The 15,912-nt window shown below is 64.5% G+C and overlaps 3 protein-coding genes across 4 annotated transcripts in view; all 3 read left to right on the top strand.

Moving 5' to 3' along the window:
* Positions 1 to 606, top strand: part of RASSF1 (Ras association domain family member 1) — a 10,050-nt gene extending 9,444 nt beyond the window's left edge. Inside the window, exon 7 of the mRNA XM_026080259.1 lies at positions 553 to 606. Coding sequence (XP_025936044.1) covers positions 553 to 606 — 54 coding nt within the window. The remainder of the gene's footprint in view (positions 1 to 552) is intronic.
* TUSC2 (tumor suppressor 2, mitochondrial calcium regulator) lies at positions 78 to 6,468 on the top strand. 2 transcript variants are annotated; one of them, XM_026080271.1, is made up of 3 exons: positions 78 to 295; positions 957 to 1,077; positions 3,374 to 6,468. In XM_026080271.1, the coding sequence occupies exons 2-3, from the start codon at positions 961 to 963 to the stop codon at positions 3,437 to 3,439; spliced, it is 183 nt and encodes a 60-aa protein (XP_025936056.1). In that variant the 5' UTR covers positions 78 to 295; positions 957 to 960; the 3' UTR covers positions 3,440 to 6,468. The 2 variants fall into 2 exon arrangements, with proteins under 2 accessions (XP_025936056.1, XP_025936055.1); XM_026080270.1 differs by lacking the exon at positions 78 to 295 and adding an exon at positions 324 to 807.
* A 6,962-nt stretch (positions 6,469 to 13,430) lies between these two features.
* Positions 13,431 to 15,912, top strand: part of HYAL2 (hyaluronidase 2) — a 5,035-nt gene continuing 2,553 nt past the window's right edge. Inside the window, exon 1 of the mRNA XM_026080278.1 lies at positions 13,431 to 13,487. Within this exon, the coding sequence (XP_025936063.1) occupies positions 13,431 to 13,487 (57 nt within the window). The remainder of the gene's footprint in view (positions 13,488 to 15,912) is intronic.

The following is a 15,912-nucleotide window of genomic DNA, read 5'->3' as shown; positions in this document are numbered from 1 at the left end:
CGCGGCGTGCTCGGCCGGGGGGAGCTCGGCCCTCTGGGCCCGCCCGCGCCCCGGGCAGCCGTTGGGCCCCGACCTGCCGGGCGCTCGCTGTAGCCGTGAGGGCGGCCGGTAAGGGCGGAGCTCGGCGGAGCCGGTGGCCCTGCTGCGGTGCGGGCGCAGGCCTCTGCGTAGCCCGGCTTTCCGGAGACCTTGCCCGCGCCGTGGCCTGCCCTTCCCCGGGGAAGGACGCGCGGTCTGGCACAGYGGCGTCCTCCCCCGGTACTTGACTCGTGCGTCTGATTTAAGAGCGGTCACGGTAAGAACAGCTCGCGCGGAGAAACACCCCCTGGCGCTCGATGCTGAGCGGCCTCCCTGCCGCTGCCCGCTCGGGTGCGGCCCGCCCTGGCGCCTGTCGTGCGGCGTTACAGGCATGTGAGGCTCCTGGCCTGTTTGAACCAAGGCTTAGCTGAGGAGCGAGACCTTGACCGGCCTTGTCCCTGGGCCTAGAAGGGGACCAGGAGGGCAAGGCTCTGGCTGTTTTGTTCTGCACCGAGCTGCTGATTCCCTGAACAGACCACCGAATCGCTCAGTCTGAAGAGTCTTCCCATTCGCTGGGGGAAGAGCTGAGCTGCTCCTGTGGCAGCTGCCAGGCTTGCTGTTTTAACGTGAGCGTGTGATTCATGAAGCGGCAGTTGCCTTTGTAGCCTCTTGGTGCCGGGACCTGAACTGCYGTCCCCAGCTCGCTATGGCATATGACTCCATCCTCCTGCAAGGTGGAATGGCCTCTTGTCATCTGCTAAGCTCTAGATCCCCTTTTCCAGCACCCAGGTGGTGAACACTCAACACAGCCCTTGCATGGCTGATGATGCTGTCAGCCTGCTCCAGTTCGCTTCCTGAAGCAGCTGCCCGTGCTTTGAGTACGGGAAGCTACTAGCAATCCCTGGTCTCTTATGTGCTCCTGTCCCTCCCTTCTGCAGCTCCATGTATTACGATGAGGACGGGGATCTTGCCCACGAATTCTACGAGGAGACAATCGTTACCAAGAACGGGAGGAAGCGTGCCAAGCTGAAGAGGATCCACAAGAACCTGATACCTCAGGTAGCGTGTGGCGAGGGGAGAAGGGCGGGGGAAGCAAGCACTAAGACATTGTCGCGATAGCTAAAGTCCCTAGAGCCCCTCAGAAACCTAGGGGCATCTTGTTGCAGGGGAAGTGCAGGTTTTCCATTCCTCCCGCAGCTCCTGCCTCACACCCCAGGCTCCTTTGGGTCCTGGCTCAGACCCGTGTCACCTTGTGACGTTGTGACAGGACAGGAAGAGACAACGAGTCCCCTTTTCTATAGAGAGGAAGCTGTGGCCCTACAGGGCTGCTGGGGCTGTGAGGTGGTGTGGCTGGGTGCAGCATGGCCGGGTACAGGTGCCAGGCAGCCCTGCACCCTTGTGCCCATGGCATCCCCTCGTCAGATGCGTTMCCCGAGTGTGCCCCGCTGCTGTCCGCGGGCAGGGCGGTGCGTGAGGTAAGGTGTGCTGCTGCCGGGCTGGGAATTCCCGGGTGCTGCTGAGCTGGTGTATCAGCCACGGAGGGTCAGGCCTTGGCTTTGGGAGCACCAGTCAAAGCCAGTCGCCAGCTGGCGTGAGTGCTTGCGTCCCCCTGCAGCTCAGTAGTGAGGGAATGCCTGGTGTTGACGTGATGTCTTTTGCACCTCAGTGGTGCTTGGGCATTTAGTTTCCTCTGAAAATAAGCTCCACTAAGCAAAAAAGGTGTAGCCAAGCAGGAGTGGGGGCACTGATTGAGGATCTCAGTGCAGAAGGATGGCTCGAGTGTGGGGCAAGCTTTTGGGGGCTTAAATGGAGAAGGGAGCAGACCAGGGCTCCAGAGATCCCCCAGCTGGAGGCCTTTCTAAGCAAGCAGAAACATGTGGCTCTAGCGTGAGCCTGCGCTGGGCTGTTGGTCCAGCTGCCTGCCCAGCTGGTGCTCTCAGAGGGCTAAACACCCCCCCCCCCCCCCAAACAGGATCCCTCTGGGTGCTAGATAGGCAATTATGGAGAGAAAGCATTCAGCACTGCTCCTTGGGCTGGCTTTCGCACAGAGAGAGCCTTGGGTTGTGGTGTGGTCTCCTGGTACCCCTGATGTGGGTTAAAACTCGCCTGGTTAGGAAGCTTGGCTGAGCTGGAGAGAGCAGCTACCGGCACAAGATGGCTCTGCACCAGCCCAGGCTTTTTGGGGGGCTTTAATCTTGGTCCTGCCAAGGAAACACACGCTTCAGCTTCCTTTGGGCTTTACCAGAGTGGAAGTTGCAAGACGGTTGCAGGAACTGTGCCGGGGCAGAGGGTGTCTCTGCAGAAAACCTTTGCTACTGTCGTGTGTGGTCCTGAGACGCAAGCAAGGCAGTGGCACCTACGAGGCAGCAGCAGCGTGATGGGGCTAGTGCCACGTGGCTGCGGTCCTCTGTGGGGTCCCCTCCTTGGGGTGTTGCAAGTTGGGATACGCTGTGGCTCCTTCAGGCTTTGGTTGCTGTGCTTTAGCAGAACAGTTTCCCGGAGCAGGTGCTTTCTGCAGTGCTACAAAAAGTCTTTTCCTGCGTGTGTCTGTCTGCAGCCCCTAAAACAGGCTCTGCCCTTGCTGCCAGGGGCCTTGCCCGCTTTGTCTGAGCCGCTGAGCTCTGAGGGTGCTCCTGGGGCCCTGGYGCAGGCCCAGCCCCTGCCCCTGGCTTCTCAGGAGTCTGGTGGGAATTGCCCTGGCCCGGCTGGCGAGCACAGGGCCCCGCTTGGGCTCCCTTTCTGCAAGCAGATCCTCCAGGTGCTGTAACAGGAGAACCCTTGCCCTGGAGCATGGGAAAGGCGCTTGTAGCTGGCGTGGATGGAGCGTGCATTCAGCAATGTCCCCCTCGGATAGAAAGCTGCTTTTCTTGTGTGCCAGCTGCCCTCATTCCTTTCTCTCAGAGAGCTCTTTTCATTCTTTTAAATTCTGTGAATGAAAGGTGCCGGATGAAAAGCCCAGAGAGCCAATATCTGCCAGTCACGCATCAGCTGGCGCACGGGCAGTGCCTGGCAGAGCAGCTCCCTTCTTTCTCGTGCTGTTGAACTCCAGACCCGTCATGTGTGGCAGCCAGCAGCGCCTTAGTCAGCTCTCCGGGGGCTAGTTCGAAGGGCAGAGCGCTTCCGCATTGTGCGCTGCCTCTCAGATGTACCTAGTCGTCGTAGCAGCTTTATGGACTCCTGCTCCCGGTCTAGTTCCTCGAGGGCACAAAGCCCTCTGTTGTGCTGCTCTCTGCTGGGGGTGACTTACAGAGCTTGGTGCCTTTGTTTGCAGAGCTTGTGCTTGGCCTGCCTTGAGAGCGCTGCTTCTGTCCCTGTGCCACCCTCCGCTCACCACTCTGCTTGACTCTTGTTTCAGGGCATAGTGAAACTAGAGCACCCTCGCATTCATGTGGACTTCCCTGTGATCATCTGCGAGGTGTGAGTCGTGAGGGGGACGCGAGCCGTTGCTGCCCGCAGGCAAGACGCCCTGCCTGACTGCCCTGAGTGTCACCGCGCGAGGCTTCGTTACCTTCCTGTAGAACGAGGACTTTGAGCACGGACACGTGACCGTGGACTTTGACTCTCCCCGTGCCCGGAGATGCAGCGGTACGGAACAGACTCAGCTTGGTTGTGTTTGGCTAGTGCCCTTCGCAGGAGATGGGTGGCCTTGTGCAACAAATGCTTAAAAGTATCCTCGCTTGAGTCAGAAGACTAAAATACCTTTCGTAGCCTCTAGCCAACGTTTGGATGGGTAACTGGAACTGCAGATGATCTACTGTGTTTGAGCTGTTAAAGGGAGAGCGAGCCTGCACTTCTCACCAGACAAAATCCCCTGCTTCTCAGGTATGCAGCCCAGGGAGAGCCAGGGCCGGCTAACTCGCTGCCTAGGGGCCTGGAGATCCCTCGGCCTCTGTGGTTAAATGGCCAGTGCTGCAATGCGTCATTTGACGAGGACATTGAGCAGGGCTCCCCCAGGTGGGTCTGTCGGTGGAGGATGAATGGGGCAGGCTCAGGGGGAGCCAGTTTCAAAGCACATCCAGCTGGGTGCTGTGCTTCTCTTGGGAAGGGGACAGGGACCAGGCGCCGCTATCTTGGACCTCAGACTCTTCCCCGTGTGCACTCCCCATCTGCGCTGCCCGCTGGCTCTGCGGAGGTTGACGTCGCTGCTGCCAGCAGTCCCCGCTGGAATGCCTTTCGCCCGCTGCTTGCATTGCAGCCGCCCCTTCGGAGCAGACACGGAGATCTCTGCAGTCCGTGGCTGCTGCTGGCAGCAGCGAGGTTCCCAGCTCTCCTGACAGCCTGGTGGCCCACACGAAGGCAGCGTAGGCATCTGGATTCCCTGAGTAGGACTTGCCTCCCCCTGTTAGAGCCGGGCTGCGTTAGGGGAGCAGGCAGGCTCCTGCTGAGCGCTGATCCTCGCTCGCTGGAGCCTGCAGGGCTGGGCCCCTCACGTGCTTAGGGAAGCTGGCTCCATGTAATGTCCTCATGCTCCACTCCGGTGTTGACATTACTTCCCAGTGGGGTTGGCCTTGAGAGAGCCAAGCAGGAAAGAAATCATCTCTTCCCTCCCCATCCCTCTAACACAATCGATCAGTTGGCCAGCCCTGGCCTGGAAATCTCCCTGGCGATATGAACTCGAGTTCCTCCATCGCCCTGCGTCCCAGCGGGGGGCGGGAGGAGAAACGCAATGCACTTTAAAGGGAGGCTTTCTGCTCAGTTTTGGAAGGTTCTGCTCTCTCCTCCTCTTTCCTCCCACTTGAGAAAGTCGGGGTTGCCTTGGCAGCACTGAAACCCCCTTGCCTCTGCCGCTTGGGTCCTGGTCCTGGGGCTCCAAGCCCGCTGCTGCAGGGCCGGGAAGGCCTGACCCGTACTACCCCTCGCCAACGCTAGGAGCCACTGCCTCCCTGCTCTGGCTTACCTGAGAACGGGCCGCTCGCTTCACGCAAGCAGGACTGATCTGTCAGCCGTGGGGCGCTGCGCAAAGCTTTAAACGGGGTCAGAGCTTGCTCCTGCAGCAGTCAGCTTGGCTTTCCTCTTCTTTCGTTCCAGAACTTATTTACTTTCTAAGCACTTCAGACGTTTGCTACCTCGATTTTTAATTTAAGCTGCTGGCGCTTGGGTGCCAGCCATATCAGTGTCTACGTTGGATGTATCCATCCCTGTGCCCACCAAGAGCTGCCTGGGCTCGGGGCCACATTCCTAGGTTCTGGGAGATAACGGTGGCACGGCTGTTGCTGTCCTCCCGTCACCGCCTCGTCCCTCTGTGCCCCCCACCCGCTGTTCCCATTGACACGAGTATGCACGAGGGGTGAAGCGGATGTGCCGGCTCCCGCCTGGCAGGGAGCCGGCCTCGCTGGGCAGGGCTCCAGCAGGGAGCTCTTCTACACTGTGATGCTGGGCAATTCTCTCGACATCTTTTGTTCTTCTACTTGCCTGAAAAAGTCTGTCTTAAAACAATCCCCACTGAAGTGTTTCTTATTCGCACCACCTGCTCTTGAGTTTGGCTCGCAGATCTCCTTGAAAACAGCGTCTCAGGCTCTGGAGGAGCGCGAGAGCTTGTGGGTGTTGTCCCTCCTCCCCACGAAGAGGAGAGAAAGCTGTGACCAGACTGCTGATTCCTTCTTGCCCCCTGCTTTCTGTGGGCTCCTCATCTTTGCACTCTGTGGCATCACACCCACATTTACTACGGGGGGGAAGGCTGAGTAGGAAAGGGGAAGGGGCTGGTGCGGCTCTGCCTGTCCTCCTGGACAGGAAGCCCCTCTGCTGGCCAAAAAAGGATGAAGAGGCAGGGCCTGACCCTGGCTCGGCAGAGGGATCCTGGCTAGACAGAGGCCTGCTGAGCGAGGAGCTAGGAGCAGCTCCCTCCCACCCGTGGCCGATTTTGTTCTCCCTGGCATGCAGTTATGCCCGCTCCACCTTCCCCCAGGGCACTGAGCATGCTTCCCTAAAAACATGTCTTCTCCCACCCTCTCTTCACGGAAGAGGCAGCAAACCTCCGCAGGCTACCAACACTCTGTCTTGCCCTACTTCTTTCCAGGCTGGTGCGCCCGTCGGGGTCCAAGCTGTGCAGCCAGCCTGCTGGGATGGCCCCGTCCCAACCTCCTCTCCCCCAGCCCCCTCCTCCTCTTCCAGCCCTCCCACACGGGAGCGGGGATGGGGAGGTTCCCTGGGAGCTTCTGAAGGGATCTTTAAAATGTGAAGGTCACTGTAAATAGTATCTATGTCCACTATATTGTTGGAGCAAGCAAAAAAAAAAAAGTTTCAGTTTTTTTACAACTTCTGTGCAACTTTGTGCTTTCCCGTGTGGATGTGTAGCTGAACTGTACTCACCGACACTAGACTTGCTCCTCTAGCGTGTGGATAGGAACCCTGGGTTTGAGAAACGTACACTATTTATGGTCCTTCCTCTGCCTCCAAGTGCATCTGTCTACTTTTGTTAAATTTCAATAAAATTATTTGTAGATCCCACAAGTCCAAGAGCTGTGTTATTGGGGAGGGAGGGTCAGCTGGAGGCTGCGCCTGTGCGGGGAGGAAGGAAGTGTTAGATATCCTAGAGGAGGGGAACGTTGCCAGGCACGGATATGTTGGTGACAGCCCCATCCCAACTGGAAACCTTGACCTGCCCTGACCGCTCTCTTTTTCTCGTTTCCCTGCTGATGCTGAGCTATTCTGTAGGACCGTGTTAAGTACGGGTCGGGTCAAGGCTGATGGACGCAGATCTGTTTGTAGCCAGTGCGTCAAGCCCCTGTTTTTTCAGGAGAGTGATGTTCGTGCCCCACGTGATCCGTGGTGGTGAGGGGAGGCTGTCAGCACAGCCCGGAGGCAGAAGCACCGTCCTTGGCACTGAGCTGCTTTACCCTGGCACTGCTGCTTTGGGCTGGTAGCCTAAACGGAGCCAACCTATGACCATCGGCTGTGCTTTGGCCTTGCCCTCGTGACCCGGCTGCAGAGGAGCGTCCTCCCACCACAGAAAGACATGGGGCTTGCGAGCAGTTACAGTGACTTCCAGGTGTCCAAACTGTGCTGGGGGCAGACAGCTCCAGTCACCAGTTTCTGAACGCACTGGGTCACAGACCCTTAACCTTGCTGTGCTCGTAGCCCCAAACTCGTGCAGGAACCACTCAGTTTGTCAGGCCTGTGACTCCACGTGTGAGTGCTGTGACATCCTTCTGAGGCTGTGACACCTTATCTGACAGCTACTTACTGAGGGCATGACTCAGGTGTGAGCTGGCGGCTGAAAAGTAGTGACAGAGGAGCAAGTGGGTGGATTCCTTACTGACCTAGTCATTCAGCAAGGATTAATGTGGAGGGGGAGTTTCAAAAATGCTCTGACCGCGCAGATGGCAGCAGTCCAACAGGCCTCCTTCTCTGTCCTTTCTCTTAAGTTTTTACTGGAGCGGCCTATAACTTTCTTCTTCGTAGAGTTGAGAGTGGAGCCTGGACAATTTTACCCTCCCTGTGGACCGTAAGGTGCTTTGGTGAAACAGCTCTCGGGCTGGCCTCTTGCAGGAGGGGTTGTGGAGCCTGTGCTGTAACTTCTTGTCTGGGCGCTTTGCAAAACCACAAAATCTCTCATGCTTATGGTGGGGGAAAAAAATCAATGTCGAAATTCAGCAGTGAGCAATCAGTGCTGCTGACTTTGCAGCCTGTTGGAGCTGCAGCGTAAAGATTTCACACGAGTTCTGAGCCGTTTGAACTATAACTTCCACGAAAGCGTCCTTGAGAAACACGCCGTGTTTTGTTTTGTGGCGGGGGTGAGGCAAGAATGCAGCCGTGGCTGGAGATCGTCATGCTATGGATGGGTGGTAATGTGTTTAACAGTGTAATCGGATAAATTGGGATGGCCTGTCTTCTTGGTTTGCCCTTGCTGGCTTTGGGAGAGCTTTGCTGATAGCGTGTGCTCTGCGTTTGTCCTTCCCTGCTTTTTGCCCATGTGGGCAGGAGCTGCGGTGTTTGCAGGAAGGCTTCTCTGGCGTGGGCCTGGCTGGGTCCGCTGTGTGCGGTCACCCTGCGAAAGGGCAGACTGTACAGGCGGAGGAAGGTGCGTGTTTTCCCAAGCGCTTGCCACAGGTGGGATGGAGAACGTCATTAGCATGTTGTTGGGAGCGCAGGTTTGAAGGCAGGCAGGGAGAGTTTTTCTGCTAAAATGTAAAAGTGGACGGGACGTTAGCAGCAGCATCGGAGCTCTTTTATGCCGTGGCTTGAGATTTGGGATTCGTAGCGTCTGGGGTACCCAGCGTTGCACATGCTGCCACACTGGCTGCGAGAGGCGCTTCAGTCTCTGCTCCGATGTTTTAGCTGTAACACCGGCTGCTCAGCGTGCATGTGAGCGTTTTGCATTTTTGGCTGACAAGTTTAAGCTCTTGCCAGGAGGATGCTGTGTTTATTAACTGATAGAGTTAATTCCATTTTTCCCAGCTGGGCTAAAAAGCCTCTTCTGGAGGTGTGATGGACTGTACAGCAGGGGAATTTAGCTGCCTGGGCTTGGTTGAAAGGATTTAGGGAGGACCTCAGAGAGTTGACTCAAACTGACCTCTTCCCATCCCTCTGCCAGAGTCCCCTGGGGGGTGGCAAATACGCATGTCCGCTCCTTAATCACTCGCCCTGACAAGTCAGTGGCTCATTAATAGCGATGGCCTAATAAGTTTCTCAAAACTGGTGTGATCCTACCCCAGGATGCTGCCAGTTCTCCCAGTTTTGCTGGATGCGGCGGCAAACATGATATCACTTTCTGTTCTGCATCCTGCTCCCCCTGCCCCCGCAGACCCTGGCAGCTCTGCAAATGTTTTCCTGCTACCGCACACACCTCCCAGCATTTCCTTCGTGCAGGCCTGCCGCTCCTGGCTCGAAAACGAGCTACTGACAAAAGCTTCAACGAGAGCGACCGGTGCGGTGAGAAAAGCTCCTGTGCACCTCAGCCCTTCTCTGGAGCCGGCTTTGCTCTCAGCAGCCCCCGGCCCGGGGCAGCGGGAGATCCCAAAGGCGCCTCCTGGCTCCGGTGGCAGAGGGGCTCTGTCTCCGAGCAGAGCTCTTCTATCTCGCTGCTAGTACAAACGTGTCCGGCGCAACCGGATATGACTAACGCCACATTATCTGGTGTAGGTCACTAAGTCAAATCGGTCTTACTGTCTGCAAGGGGCTGCTCACGTGCGCTCCGCATGTTTGCCCGGGGAAAGCTGCAGTCCGCTTCTCCCTTGCACCCCGCCACGGCTCCGTTTCTCGCCTCTCGTGTTTCCCGTTGGCGTGACAAAGCCGGGCCTGGGCTCTCGTGGATGCCGCGCTACGTTTGCGTCTATGTCGATGCTGGGAATAGCTTAAAATCATCTTCCTGCTCAGCAGGGTGACGTGAGCAAGTGGATACGTCTGGCCCAGGTCTGGCAGCCGCCTGCCAGGAGCAGGCCCTTCCTCRCGGTGAGCACAGAGGGAGCTGGGAGAGCCGGAGCGGGCAGTGCAGAGCGCTCCCCTGCGGCACATTTACCTCGGGCGCCCGGGGACGGCTGGGAGAAGCTGTTTTCATCGCGGCCTCTTCCTTTGCTGAAGGCAGGGACTTCCTGCCCTCCCAACCCTGCTCTTGCAAAAGGGGAAGGCGCTCGGGGCAGCCTGCGAGTTGTCTCCCGTTCCCATGACTCCGGCAGCTCCCTGGGCTTTGGCCAGCGCTCRGGACCCTCCTGCCCTGCTGGCAGCGGCCAGGGCAGAGCCGTGACCCYGCCGCCCCGCCGGCTCCAAAGCAGCAGCTCGAGAGCTCTCCAGCTTGAAAGACGGAGGCAGTTACAGCCCCGGCCTTTAGCGCATGAGGCTGCAGATGATGGAAAATTTTAGGCATTTCATCTGCCTGCAACCGGAGTGCCTGTTTACAGTCCTGGGCGCTGGAGGGGAAGGGCAGCGCYGGCCGGGGGCTGACATTTCTTGGCTCTTCTCAATCTCCCGTGAGGTTTTTGGCGACCGGCAGAGCCTGGCTGCAGAAAGCAGCTCTGTTCAACACCCGAACTGAACTTCCCTGCCCCTTTCCCCTCCGGGTGCCTTGGCGGCACGGGGAGTCAACCCGCGGGCCGAGGCCGAAGGCAGGGCCGGGCCTCCGGGAAGGGGCGYGGGGCGGCGCTGGAGGGGAAGGGTGGGACGGATCGACCCCTGCGTTGGGCTGTCCTGCGCCACGGCTTTAGGGGAAAATTTGTCCAGCAGCCYGTGGCTGTCCAGTGTAGAAACCAGCTGGGCCTCTGCCTCCTTCCCTGGGCCACCGGCGCTCGGGGGGCTACCCCGCAGCAGCCCCGCGCGGACGGGACCAGGCCGCGACTCCGCTCGCGTTTCGAGCCCGGCGAGGAGCGAGGCGGCCCGGACAATGAGCCGCTTTGTCCCGTCCTCCCTGTCTTCCGCGGTATTTTCACTCTCTGGTGAGAGCTTTGCTTTGAAAGCTGAAATTTGACCGGCTCCCGCTAACTCAAGCCATCTGCGCGCGCCCGCGGCCCTCCTCTCCATCTCCTCGCCCAGCCGCAGGAGCCGGGAGCGGTTGTGGCAGCCGCGGCGGCGCTGGCAGCGAGCGCCTCGGGGCCGCGGCTGCCCGAGAGGCCGCGGCGGCTCTGCCGGGCCCAGGCGCCGCRGCTCGGCAGCCCCTCGTGCCACGTCCCGGCCCTCACGCGAGCCACTGTCGCCGTCGCCAGCTGGGCTTTGGAAGGACGCTGCTAGCTGGTCCACGCAGCAGCTGCCCCGTGATTCAGCCCAGGGCCGTCCCGGCGGGGCTGAGCCCCCCGAGCCCGCGGCCACGGGAGCCTGGCCGAGTCCCCGCGGCGCCTGGGGACGCTTGTCCTGGGGCCAGCACGGCGCGCGGCGTGCCACCCTCGGGCGGGCCGGTGTTCCCAGTCTCCACGTCCGCCGGCACGGCTGGCTGCAGGGGGGCAGCGGGGGGGCCCCGCACCGGCACCCACGCCAGCCCCGGCCTCCCGCGCTCGCCGACCGCTTCRGCAGGGCCCGAACGAGCGGCCTGCAGGGCCTGGCAGGGCGCCGCAGCTTGGGGAAGCCCCCGGCACTGACATAAGGGCCCTCGTCCTCAGCGAGGAAGAGCTGCTCATCCTGAGGGCTCCCGTGGGCGCTGGCCCCAGAGGAAGCGGCCGGGGGGCCGAGAAGGGCCCCGCTGTGAATAGGAAACATCTGAGCTCGAGTCACGTAGCAGAAAGCCGGCATCGAACCAGCCCCGGCTGGCGACTGCGACCCGGGGAGCAGCCGGGCGTCTGCCGCCCCGCCTGGCACCGTGGGGCTGGAGATGGGTGCCAAGGCTCCGGCTCGGCCCTCGCCGCCCCGAGGGTCCTTGTCGGCACGGGGCTTTGCCCACTCCGGGCTCGGCCGCTGCAGCAGCCAGCGCCGGGTGTGCCGGGCGGAGACAACCCGGGCGCCCCGGGGAGGGAGCGCCTTGGCCCCGGCCCCTCCCGAGCAGCGCGGCAGCTCCCTCCGCAGCCAAGCCCGGCTCTTTATCGGTGCCGCCGTGCGAGGGGAAGGAACTGATTGAGGGGGCGGCGGGATTGAATGGGAGCCGAGGGCGCGGGAGAGCTCCGGGGGCGGCCGCTGCTCGGCCCCCGGGGAAGGGCAGGGGGCCTCGGGGAGCTCCGCAGGCGGGCATCGACTGCAGAGCGCGGCGGCTCCCGCCCGGTCCCCTGGGACTCGCGTGGCCAGGGAGCGCTTCCGGAGATTCAGCCCCTTTTCCTTCCCTTAAGGCCTTGCCAGTCACACCCTTGTGCTCCACCTGGAGCATTTCCTCCGCCTCCGCGGCGTTCGCACCCCTTGGACGCTCGCACGTGTTTCTGGCTCTCGCCACGGGCCCGGCCAGCCCTGGCCTCACCCCCGCTCGCCCGTGGGCCCTTCTGGCCCGGGGACAGGCCTGGAGCCGGCTGCCTCRGCTGGGTGCGGGGGCTGTGAACGCCCCGGGGAGCAGTGCCCCCAGATGCCGCGTCTGCGCCCACGGCTGGAGCTTCCCTCTCGGCCCGGCGGTGGCTCCCGCGCACGGCCAGTGCCCGCTCCTGCCAGCACCGCGCGGCACCGAGCACCCCGGGCGCTTTCCCCGTGCCCGGCCACAGCTGCCCCGTCCCACGGCGTGCGGACGCTGAGCTGCCGCCTTGCCCAACCAGTGGCACCGCGGTGGCATCCATGCCCGTTCCCCGGGAGCRACCCTGGCTCCGGGCCGTTGGCATTGCCGGGCCGCCTCCGGCCCGCTTYGTCACCTGGGGCCGTCCCCATGGCTGTGGGCTACCCCGTCCGGCAGGTGGTGCCRGTGCCGCTTCCCTGCCTCCCTCTGTGCTCCCCGCTCCGAGCGGCCAGCCGGCCGGGAGGTTTGGTTTAGGAGCCAGCCTCAACTGGCCCCTTCTGGCACTGCCCCGGCCCCGCTCCGGCGCTGCCCTGGCCCCAGCCTTCCCCCCGTGCGCTCACTTCCTTCCTCGCCCCCCTCATCCTGCCCGCGGGGCCCTCGCGCACCGGCAAAGGGGCCAGGGAGCTCCGGCTGCCCCCCGGCTGCCCGTGATGTCATGACAGCGTTGGGTCTCGGCGGCGCTGACCTCTCCTTTCCTGGTGCGCTCAACAGTTTCCGTGTCACCGGAGCGGCATGGGGCTGCTGCCCTCGGCTGTGCTGCAACACCCCCAGCTCTGGCTGCGTCCCGGCGCTGGGGCGGCACCCGCTGAGCCCCGGTGCACCCTGCGCGGAGAAGTTTTGGGGGGCAGGGGTGCACCCGGCCCAGAGAGCCCCGCAGCACGGCCATGCTGCTGTGCGCCACYGGGCTGGGGGGGCCCCGCGACGCCCTGGCCACCCTCGTGGCTTTCGGCAGGTGTCCCCGGGAGCTTCCAGCTGCCGGTTCAAGGCCAGGGGATTCCTCGCACAAGGGGCTGGGAATGAGGTGTCTTTTCCAAAGCCAGGGCCAGCGTCTGCTGCTTGCATCCACTATGTGCCTGCGCGAGAGCCCTCCTCGCACCTCCCCTGCCCCTCACTGGGGGCTGCCGTGGGGCCCCGGAGGGGACGAGAGCCTCGGGGTGTCCGCGGGTGGGCAGTGGGCTGGCTGGCCCGGGGGAGACCCCACCATCGGCCGCTCGCTTTTGGGGAGCTGGTGAGCTCCCAGGGCCATCGGGACGTGGCCGGTGTCGGGGGAGAGCGGCCAGGACCGGGGAGCAAGTGGGAGCGCAGGCGGAGGGGGGAGCGCCACGGGTGCCAGGCGTCCCGCGTCCCGGCTGGGCACCGTCCCCGTCRCGGCCCCCCGAGCGCCCTGTGGAGGAGATGACACTCGGCGCCGTGGCCGGCCCTGCCTCCAAACAGCTGCTCCCTGCGCCACTGACTTCATCTGCTGGGTGACTCACGGGGTGCTGTTTTCCCACCCGGGGAGCACGGCAGCCCCGGGACAGAGCGTGCCCTGGGGACAGGGCTCCGCTCCAGCAGGGTGACTCCCCTGGCCGTGGGGCCGGCAATGAGCGCCCACCTCCTGTCCGTGTGCCCGCGGAGCGAGGCCGGAGACGGGCAGGAYGTGGGGACCGCGGCCCTGCTGCTGCCTGCACTCTGCCTGCGCCACTGCCTGCACCACTGCCTGCTGTGGAGCAGGGTGCCGCTTTGCATCTTCCTGCCCTGCTTTGCTCCTGGGGAAACTGAGGCAGCGAGGAGCCCTGCGCCACGCAGGGTGCTGCCTGCACCAAGACCCCGGTGGCGGCGGCTCACGGCTCCCCGCCGCAGCTCCGGGGGCAGCAGGGCCCGGCGGTGCCCGCCTCTGCGCCGCTGGCACCCACACAGGGAGGCACGCGCCCGCGCGCGGCACCTTTTCTGCTGTCCCCGGTGGAAATAAACTGACTCAGCTCCTCCTGGAACCGGCACAAAAGAGAGGAGGAAAATTACCGTGCCCGGGCCCTGCGCACAGACCTGCCTTTCTTCCACCAGGGACGGCCGGGGCGGCCCGGGAGCCCTGCCGGTGCTGCCAAGCGCCAGCGCTGCCAAGGCCGCCTCGGCCGCGCTCCAGGCACTGCGTGCCCGCGGCACCAACCCGCCCGGCCGGGGCTCAGCGGCAGGGCCGGGGCGCCCCTCCGTCCCCCCCAGCCTGCGGCCCGGCAGCCCCAGGCACAAGGGGCCGGGGAAGGGCCCGGCCGGGGGCAGCGCCCGTGCGGCGGCTGCCCTGCCGTGCCCAGCGCCTGGCGCCAGGCAGCGTGGCCCACCCGCCTGAGTCACAGCTTGGCCCTGGGCTTGGAGCCGGTGGGCGCCCGGCCCGCGTGAGCAGGCGGCGGCCGCGGGCGACCGCTGCGACTCGGGGCGTTCCTGGCCCCAGGGAGCCCGGCCGGGGTCCGGTGGCCCCTGTGCTGCGGGCGTCTCGGCTCAGCCTCGCTTCCTCCCGGCCGCGCAGGGCCCCTGGAAGGAAGCCCTTCCTGCGGCCCTCCGGCGCCGGGGGACCCGCGCGGCCGCCTCTGGGCAGGAAAGGCGAGGGGCCCGGCTGGCTCGGCAGCACCACGTGCGCCCCAGCCCCCCGCACAGGACATCCTGCCCCGCGGGGTGCCCGCCACCTCGGGGAGCCGCGGCCACTGCGCGGCGGGTGTGCACTGGTCCCGATGGTGCCCGGTGAGGCATGGGAAGGGGCGCCCGGCCCCCAGCCCCGCAGCACCCCTCGGCCTGCCGCCGTGGCGTGCAGCCTGGCTGGCGCGGCAGCCTCGGTGGGCGCGGAGGGCCGGCGGTTGCTGGGCAGGGACRGCAGCGCTTCCCCTGGCCCCCGCCAGCAGGAAATGAGGCCGGTTCCGGGAGAAAGGCCCCCGCGCCGTGGGGGCAGCGTGTGGGCGCAGCCGCAGCGGGGGCCAGCGAGCCGCGGGCCGCTGCACCGCGACGGGGATGCCGTGGGCACGTGCTGGCCCGGCGCCACCGCCGGGAGGGGCGAGCTGAGGAACAAAAAGGGCGCCCTGGCCCCGGCGCCGCCTCGCCGGCCCCGGCACCCCTGGGCGCCCGGCCTGCCCCGGCGCCGCTGTCCCGGCGAGGCATCCCGTCCCGCCGGTGGCCGCCACCGCTCCTCCGTGGGCACCGAGGGTAAGCCCCGTTTCGGCAGGCAGGAGGGGGTGGCCGGGCGAGCCGGGCCCTGCCGGGGCAGGGAAGGGGCCGGCAGAGTCACCAGCACTGGAGCAGGACGCCAGGACCCTCTCCCCGCACCGCCTGTGGGAGGGAGCCCCGCGGGCCGCCCCACGCCAGGGCACCRGGGATGGGATGGGGTTCGCGGGGCGGCAGGCAGGCCCCACCTGGGGCGAGAGCCTCGTGCCGCGGGCRCTCCCAGGGCATGCAGCGCTGCCGGGGCCCCCCCAGCGGGGACCCTCTGCCTGGGGCCGGTGGCACCGGGGGCTGGCTGGGGCGCAGGCGTCCCTGGGCCAGGGGGTCTTGCGGGGGCGGCCCGGCCCCCTGCCCGCTCCAACGCGCCCTGGTGGGCGAACAAAGCCCCGGGCTGCCGCGGCCGGGGGGGAGCCCCRGTGCCGAACAAAGCCGTGGTGGGCCGGGACGCCGTGGTGCGCCGGCTCTGCCGCCCCCTCCCCCGGCCGGCCCCGCACCCGCAGCCCCCCAGGCTTCCCCCTGCTCCAGCCGCCGGCCCCGTTGCTGGGGAGCGGGCTGGCGGCCCCCCGGCACGGCGGGAGGGGGCCGGCGGCATTGTTCCCCCAGCAGGCGTTTTGCCACGGTGCCGCCGGCACGGCGCAGGGGGATTGCTGCCCGTCGGCATGCCAACCGCCCGGCACGCYGGCCCCCCACCCCGCCGGCGAGGCTGCCGGCCGTGGGAACGGCCTGGCCCCCCACTGCGTGCCACAGTGCGGGGCAGCCCCCCTCCCCGGAGCCCTGCCGCAGGGGTGATGCCCCCCGGCAAGGGCAGCCCCCCGCAGCCCGGCAGCTCTGCCTGCCGCTCTGGGCAGGACCCCCACCCCAGTTCACCCCACTCCACTCCC

The sequence above is a fragment of the Apteryx rowi genome, unplaced genomic scaffold (genome assembly GCF_003343035.1).
Source record: "Apteryx rowi isolate R43461 unplaced genomic scaffold, aptRow1 scaffold_513, whole genome shotgun sequence".
Classification (NCBI taxonomy): domain Eukaryota; kingdom Metazoa; phylum Chordata; class Aves; order Apterygiformes; family Apterygidae; genus Apteryx; species Apteryx rowi.
The sequence above is the reverse complement of the archived record's forward strand: the minus strand, read 5'-3'. Positions and strand labels throughout refer to the sequence as shown.